This window comes from Drosophila ficusphila, unplaced genomic scaffold, assembly GCF_018152265.1.
Source record: "Drosophila ficusphila isolate 14025-0441.05 unplaced genomic scaffold, ASM1815226v1 contig_286, whole genome shotgun sequence".
NCBI classification, from domain to species: domain Eukaryota; kingdom Metazoa; phylum Arthropoda; class Insecta; order Diptera; family Drosophilidae; genus Drosophila; species Drosophila ficusphila.
The window spans coordinates 5059517-5083612 of record NW_025064189.1 but is presented as its reverse complement, the minus strand read 5'-3'; the positions used below and the strand labels follow the sequence as shown (position 1 = coordinate 5083612).

Sequence of the window (24096 nt, the reverse complement as noted above, 5' to 3'; positions counted from 1 at the left end):
CATCTCGGGCACGGCGGCAATAAAAACAAATCACACTAAGCAGGCTACACAGAAAGAATTTATATAATCAAAAGAATTCAAAGAACTTAAAGCTAATCTATTATAAAAAACAAAAAGTTTTTTTAATCGCTGAAATATGAAGATACATAAAAACATAATAGAACTATTTGTTTTATTTCTTTTATTTCCTATAACAAAAATGGTTTCTTTCTGTGTAGACTGTGTGTGTGTATTATGAACAATTGTGTTTTCCTTGCATACTTATGCAGATGGTTTGTTTGCTTGTTATTTTTCTCGGGCACCAGGAAGCAATCTCCTTAACTCTTTCACTTTGCAATTAACTAGGGAAGTTGGAGGTGGAGGAACAACAACCAATCATAAATCAAATATTATGATTGATAAACAACAACCATTCGTTTAGCTGGGTTCATATGTATATGAACAAATATACTTAGGGAAAAAGTATCTTAGTATCTATTCCACCACTTAAAAGGTAGAACTTTGAAATTAATACAAATTTAATCTATAAGAACAGAAATTATTTGATTAGCACGGTTACGTTAAAAGCCTATAAGCCATTTAAATTATTTAGTGAGTCACATGAGAAAATAATGAAATTAGTATAAAGAACTAAAAGATACTTCATGTGCTCAAAAATTTGTATAAAAAGGAAAAAAAAAAAAAAATGTTTTACACTTCTAATTATGCCGGTTTATTTCTTTTTCAATGTCTTCTTTTGATTTTGTTTTTATCTTTTAAAGCTAACATAAAATTACAATCTTCAAGTGTAAATATAAATATAATTCTTATGGTTGCTCGGCGAACATCGTACTTGTATAAACAATAAAAGTTTACCCATAATGTAAGTGAACTTTTTTGGAGCATTGTTTGAACTTTTTTACGCTATTGGAGCCATTTTTTATTTCTGTCATATTTATGGGGCCCTTTTGGGTGACTTGTCCTGGTTTTTATTGGGAGCAAAAGGATAACAAAGGTGCAGCCAAATTAAATTTAAAGATATACGTGTGTAGTTAAATAATAAAACTAATGCCCCCTTACTTTGTAGACAAAAGTTAAAATTTAAGTTATAATTGAATTCAACAATAGTTTTTATTTTTCTATTTTAAAAATGTGTGCATATGCTGAAGTTATTTATGTTTTTGTAGTATTATACACAGTCCCTGGCCTTAAAGAACTTAACTTATAATGCCTCAAAACGTCCTATAAACAACTGTATTTAATTATATGACCCTTGGTGGTCTATCGTATGTCTTTTTACCTTTTTTGTTAATTTCTTGGTCTTGGGAAATGTTTGTCTAGCCTCTTGTCGCAATATCTATAATCCGCAGATCGCGATCGTGTGCCGTTTTTGCTGTCCGACTGCAACAGTCGCTGCAATAAGTAATGGGCACAAAGCAATTCGAGTAATGGCAAATGGCAGCAGTTGAACCGCTAGAAAGCAGCCAAGCGTTGCAGTTGCAATTGCCCCTTCGGTGGGAGTGAGATGGAGAAAATCGGTGGAAAGAGAGGGATATACAGATATAGAGAGTGCGGATCAGATGTTCCATTAGTCGCTCGGTGTGTGTGCATTGTTGTGGATGAAATTTTGATGTGGTGCAAATGAACTTGCCGCCGTTGCAGTTGCGTTGCGGGCGGTCACAGGTGCTCGTTGTCCACGGCCAAGATTCCTTTTTCCGTCTATCCGCTTCTCACCTCTTCTCCCTAGCTCTATTTTCTCAGTTCTTTAACCGACAGCTGTTTCATAATACACTTAAAAAAATTTAAAAAAAAATATGGTAAATTTTATTTCAAAGGTGTCATATGATATTCGTTTTAAAAAGCCTTAAATCGAAGTCTAATAAAAGTAGACTTGCGATCTTCGAACTTTTCATGAAGTAAAATGATTGTTATGTGGGTAAAATCGGGTACGTTGACCCTTAGTTCATGCACCTTTTTTCCCTGAGTGTATTACCATGTTCCTGTTTTCGACTTTATTTACTGTGAATGACGATGCGTTTATATTTTGTTTTGTTATTCGGGTCTAGATTCTGTGTAAGTCAGGCATCAAATGCAGTTCCTGTGTTCTTCGTTTTTCCTCTACCGCTCTGTTCTATTTGATTTCTGGTTTTATGTCTTCCTCCCGAAAAGGAGCGTGATAATTACACTCCGGGGATGTTGATGGTCAGAGGGGGACAAATTATGCGGGCTTGGGGTCACTTCATTGATAAGGACTTGCTGGAGGTCTCTTTTAATCAATTTTGTTTTCTTTTTCTTTCAGGTGAGTAAGACATGCTATACCACATTTTTGTAGTACTCTGTGAAGTGAAGATTTCTTAAATCCCAGGTAATCTTTTAAATTTACTAAGTTTTTTGAGGGGTCAAAGCAAAGGGTCAAATAAATAAATTGTTCACTTATAAATTTTATTACAACATTATAATATTACGAAATTTAACAATACTAAAAGGCGTTAAAAAATAAATACTGCTTACCAAACAAATTTACCTTTAAAGATCTTTTCAAAAATAAATGAAACGTTTTCCCTTTTGCTTAGACCCAAAAAAGTAGTAGATCCTACTACTATTCTAGTGCAACTTTAGCCATGTTCTCTTTCTCGGCCAAGTGGCAACGCTGCGCCTGTCAGCTGCTGAGCATCAACACATGAGCGCTCAGCTGATGCCAGAGAGCGATAAATAGAGTACGGGAGAGCCAAAGCAGTCAAACAAGTGGTCGAAAACTGTATAAATGTGCGTGTCTCGCTTGACTGACGCATTTGTATGCAAAACAAGTATAGGCATTTGCTCTCTGCGCGCGCGAGAGAGCGAATGAGAGCAGATGTTGCTGGTTGGCGGGACAGCAGCAACATCAGCAACAAAAACAGCAGCAACATCAGCAACGACAACAGCAACCACTTCATCTTTACTGTGCGCTCTGCTTTCGTTTGCCAGTTTTCTGTTTTTTCTGCTTTTTTCTCTCCTTATTTGCGTGAGTGTTGATGTTGCTGCTTTTGTTGCTGTTGCTAGTGTTGCTGTTGTTGCTGTTGCTGCTGCGGTGTATGTGTTGCTGCTGGCAGCAGAACGAGCAGCAGTCAGTCAAAGACGGACGGCTTGGCTCAGTGTAGAAATTTCCTTTGGCAAGCTTGGTCGCTCGAGCGGTCGCAGGTCGTCGATGGTGGACTGTTGTTGTCTATCGCCGCGTCAATATTTGACATTGTTTTTCGAGGCGCCGCCGTCGGTTGCAACCTCTTTATATCGCATCACATTGCGTCGCAGTTAAAAACTAAATCAGCTGGCAACATTTGCAACAGCAGCAGCAACATCGATTGCCCTTCGTGAAATGCTATGCTAGATTGTGAAATAAAATTTGAAAGCAAATCAAAACTGAAATCCCAAAAAGGGCAAAAATGTAAGCAGAAAAAAAGGAGTCTTCACCAAAAAAAATAAAAAAGAAAAGAAGTGAATCTCTCTGTGTGTGTGTGTGCTAGTGTGAAACTGTGTCATTCACTGCGAAAAGCTGCATTCAAGTTTTTCCTCAGAGCCGCGATTGCTGCTGGCGTGTTATTGTTGCTGTTGCAGTTAGCTGCCACGGTTTGTTGCTTCACTGATTACGCGCAATGCAGCAGTAGCAGCAGAAGCAGCAGCAGCAGCAACAACAACAACAGCAACAACAACAGCAGCAACTGCAGAGGAGCAATAGCAGCTGAGAGTTCAGTTGCGAAACCGGCGAAGCGCGACTGTTGCCAATGCAACGCTTAGAATTGGCACACCAGCAACAACAACAACAGCAACAACAATACTAACAGCAGACACTGCAGTAGCAACAACAACGGTACATTCACAATGCCCTGCTGGTGTGCCACTCCACCACTGCTTTTTCCTCCTCTGCCATATTGTTTTAACCACTTCCTTTGCCGCAGCGGCAGGAACTTCCTTCCTCACGGGCTTCCTGTCTGTCTGGCCATCCATCCCTCAACCCGCCCTTTCGGCCGCCCCCTCACCCTTAACACACTGTCAGGTGTTTCTGTGCAACACAGAAAAAAACTACTACCTTTTATAGTATGAAATTTGATAGAAAGCTTATTCGACACAATTTCGACATATTTAAAAAAAAAACTTTTCTAAGCCACACTATATTAACAATTATAATTCAGAGATAGTTAAAGTTTTTGTTGTACAATCTGCTTTCTAAAAATGTGTGTTAAATCTTGAAAAAAACATTAATTATACAGTGATCATTTTTTTCGGTGCACATCCTGGCTGCGTTGTTTTTATTTTTTGTCAACCCCGTTGACGCCTACGTGTTCAATACGCTGAAAAAACAACAGTACGAGTGGCTCAACCAGCAGCTTGTTATTTCTCACACCTTCCGGTGAAAAGCCCCTCGCCCTGCCCCTCGTAAACCCTTTTGAGCCTGAAATGCGCTGGGCCATTTATCGATTTTTTTAGGTCATGCTAAAAATTGCAAAACCAACTGGAATTAGTTGCGGATTCCCATAGTTGAATTCCCATGGACTTTTGCGGAAGGCAGCGAAATGAATTTAATCCAATCGCTTGTGGTGCGATATTATCTAACGGATGGATTGACTTTTCATTTGACTTCCTGCAGTATAGGTGTATACAGCTCAAAACTTTTCATTTAATCAAAACAAAACTTTAATAAAAGTGGTGTCAATCTGTGCTTAAACAAATAAAACACTTTGTTGCTAGGCAGAAAATCTGTAAACCTCTCAGAAAGTCCCAGTAAATAAACTTTAGCATTTTATTTTATGAATGCAATTCGATATCGTACAAACACCAACTAGTTCTAATAGTTACTGTGTACTATTTATTATTGAGTGTTTTCCCCCGTGATGAAATTATTTTCTCACGGTATTTCCCCATTAAGCTATTACAAATAAACTGTATATAGTCGGTTGTGTATTTAATCGATTCTGTTGTGTTTTACTGAATTTTCGCTATGGATTAATCGATCGCTTAACCCATATGAAAAGGATAGTCACAGTTATAAGCGCTGTCGGATAAATCTCTTGTTAACTGGGTTAGTTAGCGACCCGAAAACTTCTCCGCCTTTCCAGTGAACCGTTATGCCATATATGCTGCCGGGCAGCATCCAAAACCAACAAGGCAACAACAAAATAACCCAAACCAGCTCACCACCAACCGATATATATGTATGTGTATGTATGTGTATATGGCGTTTAAGGGGGTATGGAGGAGCACAACTATCTATGTATATCATGTCATCCATTGCATGTGCATCTCACGTCACCGCCGTACTACTTCTATCTCTCTTTCCATATCTGTCTCCGTCTTCCTGCTCGCCAGTTGCCAGTTGTTCAGTTGTGGAACTCGTTTTTATTTCTTTTGATACCAATAATTCTACAGCTTTTCTACCGAACCAGGGGGTTTCTATCTGTCTCTGCCTTTTGACTTGCCAGTTTCGGTTTCGGTTTCTATTTTTTTTTTCTGTTTATTTTTTGCCTCCTCCTCCAAAACTCTTTCTCACTTTGCCAAATGCTCATTTGACCTTTAACGGGTGTACAACACTCTGAAATCGGCAACAATTAAGCTCATTCAAAACGCGAGCAATGGCAATCCAAAACACTCGACGCCGCGCTACTAGAATCACATCATAAATTTTGATTTGATGGCGCCAATGGGCGGAGGTGTGAAAACGAAACTAGAAGGGGAAAAACTCAGCGACAAAGACAAAGAACACATAAAAAAAAATAACAAGACAACAGTCAGCAAATTGGCTTCAATGCGAGTTGAAGGTTAAGTCGACAGCGACGCGGAAATTGAGCGTTTGGATATTCGAATAGTTCAAGCTTTCAAGCAGGCAAAAAAGAATTAACCCCTTTACGCCAGAGGTCTATTTTTTCGACACTTTTAGTGGGAGTTTTATTGGCTTCCTAGCTTGAGTTTCCATTATCTTCTAACACTCTCCAATCGTATTTCTTTAGAGAAAATTAAGGAGCAGTTATGGTTGCAGTTTTACGGGCTTTTAAAATAGAATTCTTAAAAGTGCGAGTGCCAATTGTTTTCTATAATTTATTTGTAAGTGGTTTCTTTAAATGCATAAATATTATAATGCCTAAATGCCTAACTTGAAAACATTTATGCATTCATGAAAAACAATATCTAAGCTTAGTTAGACCAAACCGCTAAATGATTGTCATATGGTTTAAAAAGGTTTTGAAATATATGCTGCAATGCATTAGCAAAAACGAATTGAAAGGAAATTTCACTGTGACAGGCAATTTTTTGCCCGCTGAATATTTCTTTGTGCGTTTTCCTCTGCTTGGCTTTGGCACATTCATGTATTTTTGTCTGTGGGGACTGTTCGATATTTTTGCTTTTATAAATAACCTTAAACGATTTTTCTGCGCCGCCAGGCCACACGAAAAGTGTCAATGTCAGCTGTTGTTGTGTTAGCCACGAAAACCAAACTGAACCGAACCAAATCGAAAGCAAAACCGATGTGAAATCGGAAAAATCGAAGAGCCCGCCCGTGCTAAATTTATTATTCAGCTGTCGGCATTACCATCATAGGCATTTTCCCATCTCTTTTAGCATTTTTCTTCCTTTATTTAATTTTTTTTTTTGCTTTTTGGCCCGCTTTTCTAGTCCTTTTTTGCTGGCTGGCACTAAAAGCTTCCTAAAATAAACTGCGAATATATGTACATGTGTTCATATTTTATAAATGAATACTGTGCAGTGGCTAGCGAAAATTTGCAAAATGTTTCCGTCACAGAAAGCACTTCACGCCTCCTTCACCTTTCCCACCGAGAAACACGCGCCGCTAATTGCATGCGTTTGCAACCATTTCGTTGAGATACAGATACACTTGCCACCAGGCCTCCTAAATAATTGTTAGCCGTCACTTTTTGCCGTGGCTAAAAAAAAAACATACACACAAACAAAACAAATAAAACATATATCGAGACAAAACAAAATAAAAACTTGGAGGCTAAATCGCCGCACAGCAGAAGATGAAATATCCGTGTTGCAATCGTGTTTTTTTCCATCCCGCCCCCGCCCATTTTTTTTGAGGATTTGTAACAGCCTCGGAGCAGCGAGACTGCGCCACTCGAGATGATGTTGTATGAGAAGATTGTGCTCCCACAACATTGTCAAGAAAGCCCCACGTTAACCCCCCACCATCCTCCATCTCCAATGACCAAACGAAGGCACTGTGGTCTCCAAGTGATAAAAACTTATGAAAAATGAATATGTTCAACCTGACTTATTGCCTTTCTCGCCGCTATTCGTGCGTCTTGTTAACACGGTTGACTACAACTTCTGCATTTTGAGCAGAGGTAATCAAATGCTTTTTATAGAGGAAGTTCAGATGCATTTCCATAGTCAGCAACATTATGGGCAGTTTATATGGCTGGATTCAAGCTGTGAATGTTTTGAGGAAATGTTTCAATATTTTACAACAATATTCATTCAACTCAATGTATTTTTATAGCAGTTTTTTGAACCTAGAAAGGATGTAAGCTGAACCAAATGAAAATATTGTTACAAATGTTTAGAATTTATTGAGAGATTTTTGATTTGACTAGGAAGTACTTCAAAAATTATTTGTTTACGGCAATACTAAATTTTTTATTGGGTAGTAATGTTAAAACCCCTTCACTATTTTTATTGAATTTCTTTAATGCTTTCTTTAGGTTGTTTCTATTATTTTTAGTATCTGTTTCACTTCACTGATATTCAATTTTTCACTCCAAGTTTTAGTTAAAGGTAACTGAAGTTCAAACTTTCCGTTTCCTCGCTATAAAAAAAAAAAAACTTTCCTGGGCAAATTAAGATCCATTAGTAATTCCTACCCGCTGATTTCGATAGTTGATGAGCATTTCCCACCGAGATCATCCACTGTGCTCTTTCATATGAAGCGCTTCGAGTTGCGTTTGCAGGCCGCTTTTCTGTCGTCCAATTGCCCGCCCACCGCCCGCAAAGCTGGCCGCTGAGATCGGCGGGCTATAATTATGCGGTTGGGCCCCTTTGATCACAACCCCCACCATTATCCCCTTGCTGAGATGCGGCGGCAGCGGCGGCATCTTCAACCGGAGTGAAAAGAAGAAGTTCGGTAACTGGATACTGGTGAAAATTGCGCTGGTTTTCCCTCCCCGATTTTCCCTTGCAACGGGTAAACAATTTTTGGCTAGTTTTGCAATAGACTCCCACAGCCGGCCCGGTCACTTCCCGCATTTCCCCAACGGCTGGATTTTCCTATAATTTTATCTCCCTGTTTTTCTGTTTTTTTCGTTCATCAAATTGAGTTAGCGAAATTACTATAATTTTGTGGGAAATTTTATGGGTCAAATTTCAGCTGTGTTGACAATGCGCCGCCGTCTAAAAAACAACAACAAAATGTGGGTAAAGCAGACGCGCCGCTGACCGCAGCACAATAATTTTTTATTTTTTTTCTTACCATATTTTCATTTTGCTTTTTACTAATTTGCTTAATTAGCGCGACTTACACACATACATTATTCAGATATATAAATGCGAGGCCCCACCGCGGGTTAGTTTTTTTTTTGTATTTTTTTTTTTACACGATTTAATTGGGTCTATGTATTTATTTTTATTGTTTTTCTCTTCGGTAATTTCAGTGGGTCTCTTCTTGGCTGTTATTTTGTTGTTGTTTCATTCGGTTTTGGCCTTTCTTATTTCTCTCACGTTTTGGGCTTCGTACAAGTTTATGGCGCAGCCTGAGAGCGCCGTCGTGAATGGATTGAATTGGATTGGGGAGTTGGAGTTGGAGTTTTCAGTTTCCAGTTGGAGTACAGTGAAACGACGAGGTACAGTGGAGCAATAGCAATAGGGAGGGGGGCAGCCCCCCATTAATGCTGGAAACGTGATGTGCGGCTTTTTGTGTAACTCGCCGTGAGAACATCGCGGCTTTGCAATCGCTCAGGTTTCGCTTCGCTTTAGATGACAGCAGCGAATTGAAACGTTCGAATTGTAAACTGAATCGGAATCTGAATCAAAATCGGAATCGGAATCGCAGAGATCCCAGCAACTGCTGCACGTAGATGGATCATCAATCCACGGATTGCCTTTCCGCTTTTTTCTTTCTTTATTTTAAATTTTCTTTTGTTTTATGGCTGCACTGGTAAACCATCCCATTTGCATACTGAACGCACAAACTCACAGCGGCGTTAATCAGTCAATTGTGTTTGGCCTTCGGAGTGTGAAAATTGCTGCAATCGCTAAACGCGCAGCTGCAATCGCGATGCAAGTACACATGATCCACTTGGCTGGCGATCTATCATCATCCGTTTGGGGCCGAGCCCTTGAAACCGGGGGGCTTGGCCAATTGTCCGATGCGATGGGGTCATTGGAGCCAAATCATTGAGTTTCCATTACCAAATTGAAAGCTAAAAGGGCAGCTTTATCCGAAACCCAGTTTGTAGTTCAAACCTGTGCTCTACTTTTTCAATTTTCTGATTTCATCGATCAAATTGAGTGTTAATGATTCGAATTAGTTTTCCACTTTTTGTAGGCTGTATGGAAATCAATTCATTAATCAGCATCATCAATGCTGAGCTCTAGTTTAAGCTTTAGTAGAACATTAGACGTTCCACATCAAATCGGATTGTTTCCAACCCACTTGAGAAAATTCCATAATTCAATTGAAGCGAATTTATAATACTAGATTGTGTGTCGAAAAGTGTGATTCGTTTCAAGCTTAGAGATTATAACAAGTTTTAGCTTTGCGTTGAATGTTTATAATTATTTAGTTCATATCAATTTGATGTGGATAATTTAATTCTTATGCCTAGAAGAACCATTACAAATGTTTTTAAGGCATTTTAAATTCATTAATATCCAAAATGCTTGATGGTTTAATATGTGATTTATAAATGGAACACAGTCTTATATTTTGTTACTACATCTTTAATGGATGTCCAATAGGCAACATCTAGAATCTAAATGTGGTCTTTACAAGCGATTGTGAAATGCAATGGAGAATGTAGTACGCAATGCTGTGCCCATTTCAAGCGATCCCCCCTGAGAAAGAGACTTCTGTGTTCCCCAGTAATGATCGAAGTAGCGCCAAATCAATTTCCATTTCTACTTAATGTGTGTGTAGCCGCGATGTGTGTGACCTCAAAGCTGGTTAGCTGACTCTTGCGGCACACAAACGCTCATTTATATCTAGCTAGATAGATGGGTATATATATCATTCGAGAGTGGAAACCACAAAGCTAATTGCTTATGCACAGCGCATAACCTTGCCACTCCATGACACTTCTTGCTTCGCTGAGTACTGAGTACCGAGTACCGAGTACTGAGTACAAAGTACCGGGATTTAAGCCCGCAAGTTGAAAAACCCTTCCAAGCGTCCGAAACCAAAGAATCGGCAAAGGGGCTTAGAGTGGAGAAAGCTTTCATCATCATCATCATCATCTTAATCATCATTGTGATTTTTGTGCAGCAGCAGCCACATTGAAAAGGAATGGCGGAGAATGGAATGGTTTGCAGTGGTAGCAGCCCGTCTTGGCCTGGCTTAATTGAAAATTCACAGTAATGCCAGCTAGAAAACGACAGCTGCTGCGGATAAACATGAGGAAAACAGAGGAAAACAGTGGAAAAGGCAGCCAGACCAGAGAAAACACATTAAAATAATATAATTATTTTTCTTGCCCAGACTTTTGTATCTTCTCCACCTTTTTCCCCTCTCCTCTCGCCGTTTTACACTTTTATTTTGCTCTTAAGCGATTTACTTCTTCGGCTTGAGATTTCCGCATGCTTTGTCAACCGTGAACGGGCACGAACTTTCATTTTAAAATTCTCGAAGCGTGTTGCGCACACTCAACAGTAAAAAACCACACAACCGCCCCATTTTCCAACTCTCTAGTGTCAATTGCCGGGTTTCGGAGGAGTAGAACCCACGAAAAAAAAAAAAAAATAAAATAATAATAGAAAAGTAAAAATCCCAAGTGTCATCATCATCGTGATCACCTCCGCCCCAAAAAACGAACTGTCTGTCTAAGATCTTTCATGCTTTTGCACTCGGCTTTCTTTGGAAACTTTCATGGCTGCCAGCTTGGCTTAATTCTAGCAATTTATATGGCCAACAACGTGCTTGGCAAATCCACTAAGAAACGAGCATCATGACGAGACGGAAAAACAAAATGAATTTCAGAATTTGCATGCATGTAATTCGCTAATTAAAAGCCATAGAAAGTGTTCCCCTTTAGAAGTGCTTTAGCTTCAGTTTTACAGTCGCCAAATCCATAAGACACACTTTCGATTTTTCAGCCAGGTGTTGGCTGGCACCACCCATCATCATCATCATTATCACTATCATTATCATCCGAGCCAATTCAATCTCGAGTACTACTGGCCCGTTGTGAAAGTTCCCAAACACTTCCCGAGGTGTCAAAACGGCGAGGCCATTCTATTTTTCACACCTTTTTCTTTTACTTTTCCGTAAGCTATGCTTCAGCTGAACAGATAATTTTCCATATCTCTTTATATATATATATATATTTTTTTTTTTATTGCTAACTGTTTCAAGTCGTCATCTTGTTTCGTTTGTCTCGTGCCACTGAATCACTGAATTTGCTCATCGGGCACGTTGTTCATGCCAGATAAGCTCTTTCTTGTTTGTCATGTGCCGGGAAATTCTGTGGCATATTCATAAAGTTGAGATCCGTGTGTCATCCAATGCGATACAGTAATCGCCAGCTTGAGCAGGGCTTACTCTGCTAAAACTCTGACGTCCATTTGGGTTTTAATCTCGAAGTCGCTACCCGAAATTGCCAACTTTGACTTACTTCCGAAAATATATGGCAATTATGTGAGTTTGTCAGGGTTCTTGAAAAGATAAGGATTATAAATATGTGAAAGAGATTTAATTTCAAAGCTCCATGGGCATCTAACAAACAAAAATATTTTAGAAATTTTAATCTTCTTGTTTGCCTGCTTCTCAAATTCTTGTTATTTTTTAATTATTTTAGAACCAGATACAATTTTAATATCAATCATTGGGCCTAAGTAAGGCATCTTAATCTTCTTAATCTCATTTAATTTGCATTCATCAGGCTGACATCGTCCTTGCCCCAAAAGATTTATCACCGACAATCCTTTTGTGTTGATTTTGTGCCATTACCATTATATTGATTTTCATTTACCAAATAGTTTCAAATATCCCCCCATCGGTTCAATCAGTTCCCAATCTATTTAGATTGACTAGGTGCCCTTCTCTTTTCAGCAAGGCTAGGGTGGACCCAATCCATTATGTGTGGGTATTTGGGTGAAGGTTATCGGGTGTCCAACTCCTTTTTTTTCTTTTTTTCTTTTTTTTTGACGCGCTGCTTGCAGTCTTCAGTCAATTTTGCTGCGAGTTACTTCTCCTGTTTTTTTTTCTTGAACATCTTTTGGGCCGCAGGTTTTCCAGTTTCTTGGGGCCCAGCCCATTTCTTGGTCGTGCTTCTTTAATGATGTGTTTTAATTTTGCTTTTGTCGTTTCGCTTTTTTGCCTGCGATTGCGTAAGCCAGCGGATGATGACGCCGCCGCCTCTTACTTTCTTTTTCTTTTGGCCTGTGCCGGAGTTGTCTTAAAGTATGACTTAAAAAACCACATAAATAAGCGACAATTTGAATCGAATGTGAAAAGGAACTCTGAAATGGCAGCGCAGTTTCTTTTTTGTTGTTTGTTTCCCATTTATTTGTACAATTAAATCTTTAAACTTGCTGTTCCCTTGGGTGTTGAAGTATTTGCATTAATTAACTGCAGTGCATAAAAAAGGGAAAAACAAACAACTCAAGCCAAGCTGAAAAGTTGAAGCAAAACAAAAAGTCAGGCCAACGCAAAAACGGAAGAAACTTATAATTTATTTCTTTAGTAAATCTAATTAACATATAAGCGGATTTCAGCTTAGCAACTCACACCAACACGCGCCTACACGAATCACTCACCATTGCGAATTTGTTTGCATTTGTTGTTGTTTTTCTTTGGTTTTGTGTGAACTACGCAACGAGTCGAAAAACTCACGCGATCGCATTTTCTAACGATATATACACATATTTAAATATATATATTTTTCTGTGGGGTGCCTGAAAGCGCGCACATTTCTATATGTATAAAAACTAAATAATAAATACAAAAGCTCAAAGCACATGGCATTGCCATCATCGCACTGTGGGAGATTAGCGACCAAGAATTTATTACAAAATTGGTTCAACTCAGTCGGATTTTGGTTGGGATTATGCGGATTAAGGCTTTCGTCAAACCAATGTTGTTTGTATATTTAGAATCAAATCTTGCAGGCTTATTTATGTGCAACAATTATTTTGGTTCCCGAAAATCTAGTTTAATCCTAATCCCCGTTAAGTGGTTTTCGTTCCACTGTGCAGTTCTTGTGGAAAAATTTGAAGCTGATGAATGACACATACTGGCACCCAAAGCACGAGAAGTTTTCAATGGCTTTTTACCATTTCGCAAAGCAACGCGAAAGGGAATGGTCAAAAAGCAGAAAAAAAGAAAAAATAATGAAAAAACAGAAAAAGAAGTTGAAAGTTCGCTTTGAAACTTAATTCCCTGTTTGTTTTATTTTTATTTAGAAGAAAGTTTGGCTTAAACAAGAGTGAAAGATGGAAAAAAACGAACTGAATAAAATTAAATTGTGTGCAAAATCAGTTAACAGCAGCAGCAGCAGCAACAGCAACAGCAGAAGCAGCAACAACAAATAAAGTAAATTATAGTGACAAAATAAAAAAGCCAAAAGTGACAGTGAATAATGTTGAGAGCTCCCACACAGCACATCGTGCAACTCGGCTTCGGAACGAAGAATACGACCACGACAACAACAACAACAACAACAGCAACATCAGTTGCAGCAGCAGCAGCAGCAACACCAAACGGCAAGCAGCAACATCAGCGCAAAACTTTGTTGCAACGCTTCAGGCAGCAGCAACACAAGTTGCCGAAAGTCACAGCAGAGGAGACACATGAAACAGAATATTATTTCAAGCAGCAACAGAAGCAGCAGCAGCAAACTTCTTCTTATCAACAAGGCGACAATTGCTTGTTGTTTCTGACATCAACGTTAACCACAAACTCGGAGCAATTGCTGAAGAAGCCGAAGAAGAAGAAGGAGTTGGGCGGCTATAATTTTGCGGCGGCTCTCAGGCGAAACAAGAAGCCAAAGCCAGCGGCAACAGCAGCGGCAACAGCAACATCGACCGACGACGACGACAGTTGCCGCAGCATCAACAGCAACAGCGGCAGCGGCAGTGGCAGCAGCACAAGCGGCAGCAGCCACAGTTTGTCTAATAGTTGCATTAACAATCATAACAACACTCATTATAGAAACAGTAAAAACACGCGGCACTCGGGTAGCAACAACAATAACTACATTCGTAATTACAATTGCAAAACAAGTGAACAACAAGCGTGGAAAGCAGCTACAGCAGTAGCAACAGCAACAGCAACTACAGCAGCAACATCAACACAACAACAGCAGCAACAAGTGCTCATTAGCAGGCCAAGTGATCGGCAATATCCCAGCAGCAACATCACTTGCAGCAACACCAGCAACAGCAACAACAGTGGTGGACATCATCATCCTATCATCATGTCACCCACTTCACAAGCGCCAACGAGAACCTCCCTCTTCGATTCCTGTCATCGGAAGATCCGACTAATCGGCGGCGGTCCAGTTGCCTTCTTGGGCGGATTGGTTGCGTAAGTCTTTAAATGCCATTCGAATTGAATTTATAATGTTCTCGACGAACAATAGAGCTGTATGATTTGTGTTTTCGGGGGGATTAGCAAGGTGGCAGAAAGAGGGGAGTCCCCAATCCGGTATTTTCGGCAGATTTTGCCAGTTTTATTTAGTCATTGTTGCTGGGGCTTTCGTACAAAAATACGTCAGCTGTGTCAATCATATTGTTCACAAGTTATTAATTGCCCAATTCAAGAGAATTTCTAATAGCACTTGATACATTCGCTGCCATAATTTAGCATAACTTATAAACCAGTTTTGAAAGTACAGACTGAATGCTATTTTTAACCATGAGAAAGTAACTGATTTACGGTTCTAGTTTGCCAGCCTATAAACCACAATTGAATTAATTAGACAATTAAAAGGATTGATAGGATATCGTATTCCATTATTACTTGTTATTTAACTTAGGCTATATTTTATTTAATTAAATGCATTAGTTTCCCATGAGATAATATGATATACTTACCTGCAAGAATGATTTATGGACAGCTTTGTGAATGCCCAATAGTTTTAGGCTAACAATAAGTACTATTAATCTTTTTTCCATCAACATTACGCTCGTTAGCATTCACTCTATTGCGATCAACTTTCTAAGGTCGAGTCATGGAGAATTGCACAAAGTTATAATTTGTCCGCATTAGGGAAATACTTAAGATACCCGTGTCAGAGGTCGAACAAAGGAAGCCGAAAGCAAAAAAAAAAAAAACTGAACGAACAATAAAGAACGCAGAAAACAGAGCAGATAAATGCGGTATTTACTCATTTTTATGGCTTTAATTACGAGCATTTCTCAAGCGGCTTTTGTAGAGTTATTATTTTTTTTCGTTTTGTTTGGTGACCACCAAAAACACTTTGTGGTGCGCAAATTCAAGGTTCAAGCGGCAATTAAAACATCACAAGAGTGGAAGCAGCCAAGAAGCAAACAGAAATAGAAACTGAAACAAAGGTGGCCAACGAAATTTATGCATATGCTGGGCCTAAAGCTAACACATAAAAATGCGACCCCAAGGTCACCAGAATTAGGTGGTGACCCAAACGCGAAGCTCTGTAAAACAAAACTGTAACTTGGCGACTGGCTTTGTGGGCTTAACAGCTGATGCTGCTGCTTCCTTATTTGCAGTGTCCAAATTTAACTCAAACGAGCATTATCTGCTCGTGATCCGGCTTTATTTGAGAAGCAAAGTTAAACGAACTCTCAAATTACCGAGGTGAGACAACCGCAAAGCGTTGACACTCTGCCACAGAGTGCGCTGAACTGATAATTAGTTAGGAAACCAAATATTGACACACATGAACATGCATAAATACTATACGAATAGGAATACTATAAAATCCACGAAGTAACGTTCTGAGTAACAACTTATTCACTGGGTTTTGGGGGTCGCCTTTGTGCATGCCACTCACATACAGACCCTCCTCCTCCTCCCCCCAAAACAATGACTAACAGTATAAGTATACAAAGTGAGTGAGAAGCAAGCAGCAGGAGAACCACATAACAACAGTCATTTGTTCAGTGAGTTGATGAAGGAAATGCGGCTGGGGAGTAGGGAACGCATTATGAAAATGATAATGATAAACCTGTCAGAGAGTGTCAATGGCACACTAAGCTACCAGGCCCCAAAAAACAACTCCATCCCCGAGCCCTGAATTTACATAATAATAATGCTCGAAACTTTTGATTGTCTCATTTGCTTCGGTTTTCTTCAAGAAGTTCCAAAATTTGAATAAAAACATACTATGTAAACAAATAAAAAATTAACAAAAATAAAACGGACAAAGACTCAGGTCTTCATAAATGAGTAATATTGTCTGCAGACGAGCGAAGATCTCTTTGTGGCCAACTGTACTTTGGAGGTAATTGAACACAAAGAAATATACACAAAGTGTTTAACACTTGAAAAACTTCCTATACGACAAAAAACAGCAATATCCTAATTCTTTTTTGCTGTTTATCAAAGTTTTAATTAGGAGGTGTGTTGAAGATATATCTCTTAAATCTACAACTGTGGGAATTAGAATTGTTCTTCCAAATTTGAGATCATCACTTGTGACTCACTAACAAGCTTATAATATTTGCTATTTTAACAAAAAGAATCGTTATGAGATGGGTTTATTTGTTTTCATTGTTGTATAACAACAAGATTGGAACTTTGAACATGGTCACTCTGCTGTAATTTTGCTTCTTGTAATTACTCGGTCACATTAATTTGACCACTCACTCCCTAAGTTTTGTAGAAAGCGTAAATAGTAGCTAGCTTTCTTAGTAAGAGTTTCACTCAGTCATCTACGAAGGAAGTGGACTCCACCTCCATTTCTTTGGTTTGTTTCTTTTTTCCCTTGGGCACCGAATGCCACTGTTACAATGGGTCCACTTCGGTCCAGTAAAGTAAAGTACATAATACAAACCAGCCCAAACACACATGTTACTTGCACTTTTTCCTCATTTTCTTACTCCGTGTCTGGGCATTATTAATCTTGGTAGCAGCTACAAGCCGCTTTTCCCCTGCCCTTTTCGCCAGCTGCTCAACTTTGGCTCGTTGGGTTTTTCGCTCCACATGCTTGGGCCCCCGACTTCGACTTCGGTGCCTTATCATATGGCCGGGGAGCTCCGTTTCTGTTACCGTTTCTGCTCCAGCTGGCTGCTAACGTTTTAATTTCCTGTCCCAATTTAATATGTTTGGTGTATGCCGGACTTTTATAGCCCGACCGTTTTGCCTTTGCTGATTTGCGATTTACGAGCAATCAAAACATTTCTGCAGACAGAGAAAGAGCGGCTTAGAGATTTTCAGATTTAATTCTAGATGGAGCACTAGAGTGAGGCTTTCCGTTCCGTCCATTAGTTCGGTCTGCTAATCATCTGGGCTTTAACCCGCCACAGCTGTCACATCACCTTGGGCTTTGGTATTCAAACGAGAACAGGTGCTCCGACGATCCCGAGCTTCTAAAGCCGCCGTTCATTGACACTCCACGCACTGGACCACTTAATGACTGACGAACTGACGAACTGACTGACTGACTAACTGACTGACTGACTAACTGACTTACTGACAAAGGGAACAGCTGTCGCGGAGACAAAGACAAAAGCGCCTCCGGATCAAGCTCGAATTAGTGCAGCCAGCAGGCGTATCAAGGTACTCAACTCGAACCCGAGTTCATTACGATTGCCTGACGGCCAGCAAGTCAGCGATGGAGAACGGGCAATTAGCGCCCAGGGCCCCAAGAATTAGAACTGGCAAAGGTTTCTTGCATTAAGGTGTTTTAATGTGTGAAGAACATTTAAAACGCCCATTGAAAAATGATTCAAGGGTTTCCAAATTACGAACAAATTAGATATTTTTAAACCTGTTAAAATCATGGAACTATAAAAACATAAGCTGCGGGAACTTTTAAATAATTCTAAAAAATGTTTTCTTAAGATAAAATAAGTTTGCATTACCCCCTATTATAAGAGAAAAAACATAAAATATTTTAATAAGAAAAACCGGGCTCAACATTAATTTTTCCTAAATTAATATAAATGCAGTTTATCTTAAAGAAACTTTAAACTAGTTTTATGAGATTATGACTTATGGCTTTCCTGTTTTAAAAGGTCAGCTTGCTGTTAACACTGATAATTTATGAATGTGTCAAGTATGTTAATAAGCTTTTAATGCAGTTAAGGATGAGTGAACCCTTGTTTAAGATTTAATTGATTTTGTAACGGTTATCTCAGTTTCTGTATGGAGCATTTCAACTATTCCCAACTGAGTTCATGTGACTCCTTTAACCCGACCTCCAAAAATGAAGTAAACTTCTTGAAAGCAACGGCACTTCGAGACGAATCAAGAACGGTGTCTTAACTTTAGAGCAATTATCCGTTTGGGAAGAGAAACAATTGCCATAAAACAAACTTCTAATTGCGACCCCCGACCCCAGTTAGCCAACAATTGTGCAACGGTAGCCAGCGGATAACGTTAGCCGTCCAGATGCTGGCTGTAATTATTTGCCCATTAGCTTGGCGCGTATGGCAAATGTTGGAAATTTGGAACACGACTTTGGTGTCGAATGGGGGAGCAATGCCAAAGCGGCAAAGGTCAACGGAAATTTCCATTTCCCAGAACCACTCGCTTCCATCTGATGCCAAAAAGATGACAATGGGCGACTTGGCAGCCTCGTGAACTTGTTTTCAACATAATTGCAGGTGGGCCCAAACAAGAAAAAAAAGAGAAACAATAGGCGTAACCCTAGGTGGAAATTTTAAGGGCTTAAATGGGGTTACATAAATCTAAACTTTTTCTCTTTTATTAGGGACATTGAAAAGAAAATGTATGGTTACACAACATTACAAATTTTTAATAAAAAACAATTTTTAACGAGCGAACAAATACTTCTTTTGAGCTTAAGATTTTTTTAAAAGTCATTAACCCAAAGAATTACAGTTTTTTATTGTCCCATTTAATATTTGGGCCTCGTTAAATTCGACCTAAATAACAAGAGACCAATCCGACCCCGTCCCCTTAAAAGTTCATTAAAATAAGAGCATCATTTGTCTCTTTTTATAATTTGTTTTACGAACTGTCTTCGTTAGTTTTTGCCCCCAAGTAATTGCTACCGCACACATTGGTAGCCCATAAAGCCCACTTTTTATGGTGTTTCTACAGTAAATTTGTTTTGTGTTTTTTGTATTTTCAATTTCACCCGCATGCAGAATTGCAGAAACAGAAAAAGTGAGTAACGAAGCCCATAAAAGTTTACCTTGACTTGGGGCCAAGTTCCGGCTGTGGCTCATTTACGTGCCCAGCTTTTCGCCATCCCGCTCTCGCTCTCTTGGCCGCTTTTTAATCCATTTAGCCACATGTGATTGCCCGTCATCAGCCGCCATCCATCTACCTGTCCGGGCGAAGAGTCTCTCTCTCGCTTTTAAATACTTTCCATTATTATTATTATTATTATTTTGTGTCTCTTGCTTTTGTCTTCATCAGTGAGACATTAATGCCAGTTGTCGTCACCCCCGGGTGGGTCGAGGGGTTTGGAAGGTGGAAGGTGGGGTCTTGGCCAAATGACTCACCCAGCTCACATACAGTGAAGCTCTCGGACAGCTGCTGTCGTCAGCTGTGTGCGAGAGAGTTGCTCTTCTAAGCCAACTGCCATGCTCTCAACTATCAGCGAGTAGTCAGCAGTTACCAGTTTCAAGTTCCCAGTTGCTAGTTACCAGTTGCCAGTTCCCATTCTCAGCCAAAAACTTGTAGCTCTCGCATCAGACGATTCTGGTTGTGCCTATTAAGGGGAGGGTAAGGTTTTAAAATTTTTTTTTTAATATTTTTTTTTTTATTTTTTTCTGAATGATTAATATGTCGAGAACATTGTGTAAAAATTTTGAGTCAATTAAAGTCAAACTAACGGAGTTACAGCGTTTTAAACAACCGTATTTGGGCGTATTTTCACGTATAAAAATACTTTGAATCGATTTTGCCGAACACGCTATTTTCAAAGTCGGTGCCCCTCATAACTTCAAAACTACTGCACCGATCCTTTTGAAATTTTAAATACTATTTCTGTACATATTTTACGAGGTAACGCTGTCGAGTTTTTTTTTTTTTTTTTCATAATTTTGATTTTGCAATGAAAAATTAACCGATTTTTTCCCAAAAAATTGTGTTTTTCACTTCAAAATCTTCCAAAAAATTAAAAAATTGCAATTTTCAAAAAAACTTTACAGCGTTACCTGGGGCGAACTATTATCTAACGAATGAATTTTCATTTTTTGATTTCGGATGATCCAGCACCGAGTTATTAGGGGCACCGCAATTCAACTTTTTTTGGCGACACGTCCGGACAATTGCTACCATTGCCACATTTTTTAATATTTTTTTGTAAAAATTTGGTAAAACATTCTTCTAATGTCATACCTTAATATACCGTTGGTTGAATAAATAAATTTTAACTATGTCGTCAGGAAAAAAATCTCAAAAACATGGCTTTTTTCGCATGATTTGACCTTACTCTCCCCTTAATTAAAATGTAAAAGGGTATACCAAACAAGAAATAAAACCAAATATCAAGCTTAGAGATTTATTCTGCAAAAAAAAAAAGTATACAAAAACTGCATAATAAACATCGATAAATATATTTTGCTTTAATTTTACATATTATAATATTCCCTATCAGTATTCCATTCAGCTTAGAAGTTTTAAAAAAATAAATTTAAAGTACTCTTTAAAAAAGTTAAAAGTGCATTTCACTAGTAAGAAATGCAATCCCATATGGATCCAATGAAGTACAGGGTATCTCACCTTTGCAACTTTATTAAACAAACAGTCGTCTTAAATGTTTTGTATGCTGAATGAGTGTCGCAGTGCCAAATGGGTAAAACGGTACTTTTCGATTTATAGCCGGGGTTTTTGTCTTGTGCCAATAAGAAAGAGACGGAGGCAGCAGCAAAATGATTGGGACTCGGTCACATTTTGGCAGAAGCTGATTCATATCGGCTTTTGGCCATTTTCCCAAACCCAATCCACTGTCATCCACTCCTCAGTCATCCATCCATATATCCATCGACATCCGCCATTGACGAAAAAAATAACGTTAATTAAAATGTATATTTCCTAAGCTCTTTTTGCCATGTCCGTGTTGATACACATAGAAAAAAAGGTATACGTTTTTGCTAAAAAAAAAAAATAAAATAGAATATCGGTTATCAAGATAAGAATGAAATTTTTAAGAAGTAATACATATATGATGTTCTAAAGAAGTAATATATTTATAAATCTGGATTCTAATAGTTCACCTTTTTTTCTGCTGTGCACCAAATGCCTCTTGTTATGACGGTAAAGTTTTGTCTTTGTGCTTGATTAATGCGTAATTTCGTATTGTTAATTGTGACACACATTTAGTGGAAGGGGGAGGGGGTGGTTACTGGGGGGAATGGAGCCGCTCCCACAGCTTGTCTACCGCGTAAATGGAGCGTGGCTCTGATAGATTAATGCGTTCGCCATGAGCTGCTCCACAATTCTTCTATTGTCTGCCACATCCACATGCAAAATCAATAAAACCCCTAGCTCCACAATTTGTCCGACAAATGCAGCCAGCTCATCGAGAATAATGTGCAATCCGTTGCTATTGTGCAGAAAACAATATAATTAAATTGGAATTTACTTCCCTGTGGTCGAAACCATTCCATTATAAGTGAGTAAAGGTCTATGCTATGTGCACAATATGTTTTACTTTAAAAGGTTTCTAAATAGTTTGTGATAGTTAGTTTATTGGTGTTGATAAGTAAATTAGTTTTTTCAATTAACTAACGAAATACTACTTAAGGTGCTTACATTTGGCTGAATCATTCTGCATTCACCAAATATTTTTCACGTAAAATGCTGCCAAAAAACTTTGAACATTTCTTGTAAATTAAGCGTTATATCCGTAGAATATAATTTCGTGTTGTGCAGTCGTCAGCGTGCGATTAATTGAATAAATTTCGAGTCATTTGGTCGTTTGTGATTGTTTTTATTAATTTATGGCTGCAATTTTCTGACACCTTCATCAAGAGGAAGACATTCAGTGGAAGAGCAAGGGAAATAGCATGATGATCATCAGTTTGAGCAAGGCTAATTGAAAGCAACAATAACACACTGAAAACAACACGGAACAAAATGAATATTAATTGTTTTAAATAATTTTGAACTTGGCAAAGGCAAACGAAAGCGCTGATGGGGCAAACAGGCAATTTGACGAGCGTTTTTCCCTTCCTCTCCCGCGTTCTGTCCATCGCGACTTGATATTGTACACATTTTGTTGTAGCGCAGCTGTTTGATTGTCGCATGTTGGGGTACTTCTTGTTTTTCCTAGAACAGTCGTTCATTCAGATAAAATAAAATTGTTAAATCATTTTTACAATCAACTTTTTTTATCTACGTGTTGACTGCGGATGTTCAAAATATCACTTACAAAACCACAAACATTTAAAATTACATATGTGTATGTGTAAGTATTTTGCCCCATGACGTAGGCTACAAAAAACCACTTCCCAATTCGGTCCTTGATGTAGGCAACACATTTGGTAAATGTCTGGTTTTATTTTTAGCAGAAATTTAGAGTGGTGCAAAATAGGTAGGCTCCACTGTACATGTCACTCTGTCCCTTTTTCTGCAGTCATAATCCACATCGCGTTGGGACATTCGTCTGCGTCATTCAAAGCTGAAAAATGAAGAGTCTCCGAGAAGAAGAACCCCAGTGACGCGTGGTTTGCATAACAAAATTTATGAGAGCCACGTTATATATGTGCGCAATATGCAATATATGAATGCAATATGCGATATGTAAGCTCAAATGCAAACTGCCGTTACCAATTTCATTCAAAGTGCAGCGTTAGAACGGGAGAAGGTTATAAAGAGAATGAGAGAGGGCGGCCGAACAGCTGATTTGTGGGGGTTCTCTTTCTCTCTCTCTCACGTTTCTAATGGCTCAGACCCTCTCTCTCCCGCGCACACAATCAAAGCGCGCTGCGCCGCGACAAAGGTGCGCGTCGCGACGGACGGACAGTCTTCTGATTCCGCTGCCGAACGGCGGGCCACACGCACGCACGCAACAAAAAAATAAAAACAAGAAAAACAAAGGAAACCCATAAATATTGCCAATAAAAACAACCAAAAATAAAAGCCAAAAGTGAAAAATACGCACAAAAACAAAACATCAAAATAAAATAATAATACAAGCAACAAAGTTCTGCGATCACTCGTTTCCTTCGGTTAACGGTACGCGTCATAATCAACAAATGAAGCAAAATAAGGGAAACAACAAAAATCCGCAACTGGGTGAACTTTAAATTAAAGCAACACAAAAAAAAAACACAGAAACAAATTACTGATCAGTTTTGAGATCACACTTTTGTTACATAAATAAAATGCAACTGAATGTTTAGAAGTAGAGTTATTAATTTGAGCACACTGTAAATAAATACACGAATAGAATTTAATAAATTTTGAGTTCATTTAAACTTGTGTTTAAAAAAAAATTAATTAATAAATTCTATACAGTATTGATACCCTATTTAAATACGGTTTTTAAGAAAATAGCTAAATGAAATAATGTGTTGATGTAAATACACTCTGGTCCAGAAAGATAAAATTTGTTTACTGTGCATTAAAATAAAAGCCCCAACCGGCGTACGCGTCGACGCCAACTTCTGCGTTCGCGTCACCCGTTTCATTGGACTTGAAAAACGCGTTCGACACCCGATTAACCGGCCCCCGCCCGCGATTAACCTTCAAATAAGTTTGTCATTTGTCTAAGTCCCCTCCCCTCCCCCCAGTCGCTCCCCCCTTTTCAGCGACGCCGAATCGTCTCTTTTGTGAAGTTTCTTTTGATTATGTGC

General features: G+C 38.8%; 1 protein-coding gene across 6 annotated transcripts in view; it reads left to right on the top strand.

The window, feature by feature from the left end:
• The window catches only part of LOC108100292 (MOB kinase activator-like 2), a 43746-nt gene that overhangs the window by 6474 nt on the left and 13176 nt on the right, over nucleotides 1-24096 (top strand). The window contains exons 1-2 of one of the 6 annotated variants that reach the window (XM_017204084.2): nucleotides 3095-3403; nucleotides 13582-14704. The exons of 2 other annotated variants lie outside the window; for them this stretch is intronic. In XM_017204084.2, coding sequence (XP_017059573.1) covers nucleotides 13758-14704 — 947 coding nt within the window. In that variant the 5' untranslated portion in view covers nucleotides 3095-3403; nucleotides 13582-13757. Of the gene's footprint in view, nucleotides 1-3094; nucleotides 3404-13581; nucleotides 14705-23241; nucleotides 23537-24096 lie in introns of those variants that run through there. 3 more of the 6 variants (XM_017204088.2, XM_017204086.2, XM_017204087.2) reach the window with 3 other exon arrangements.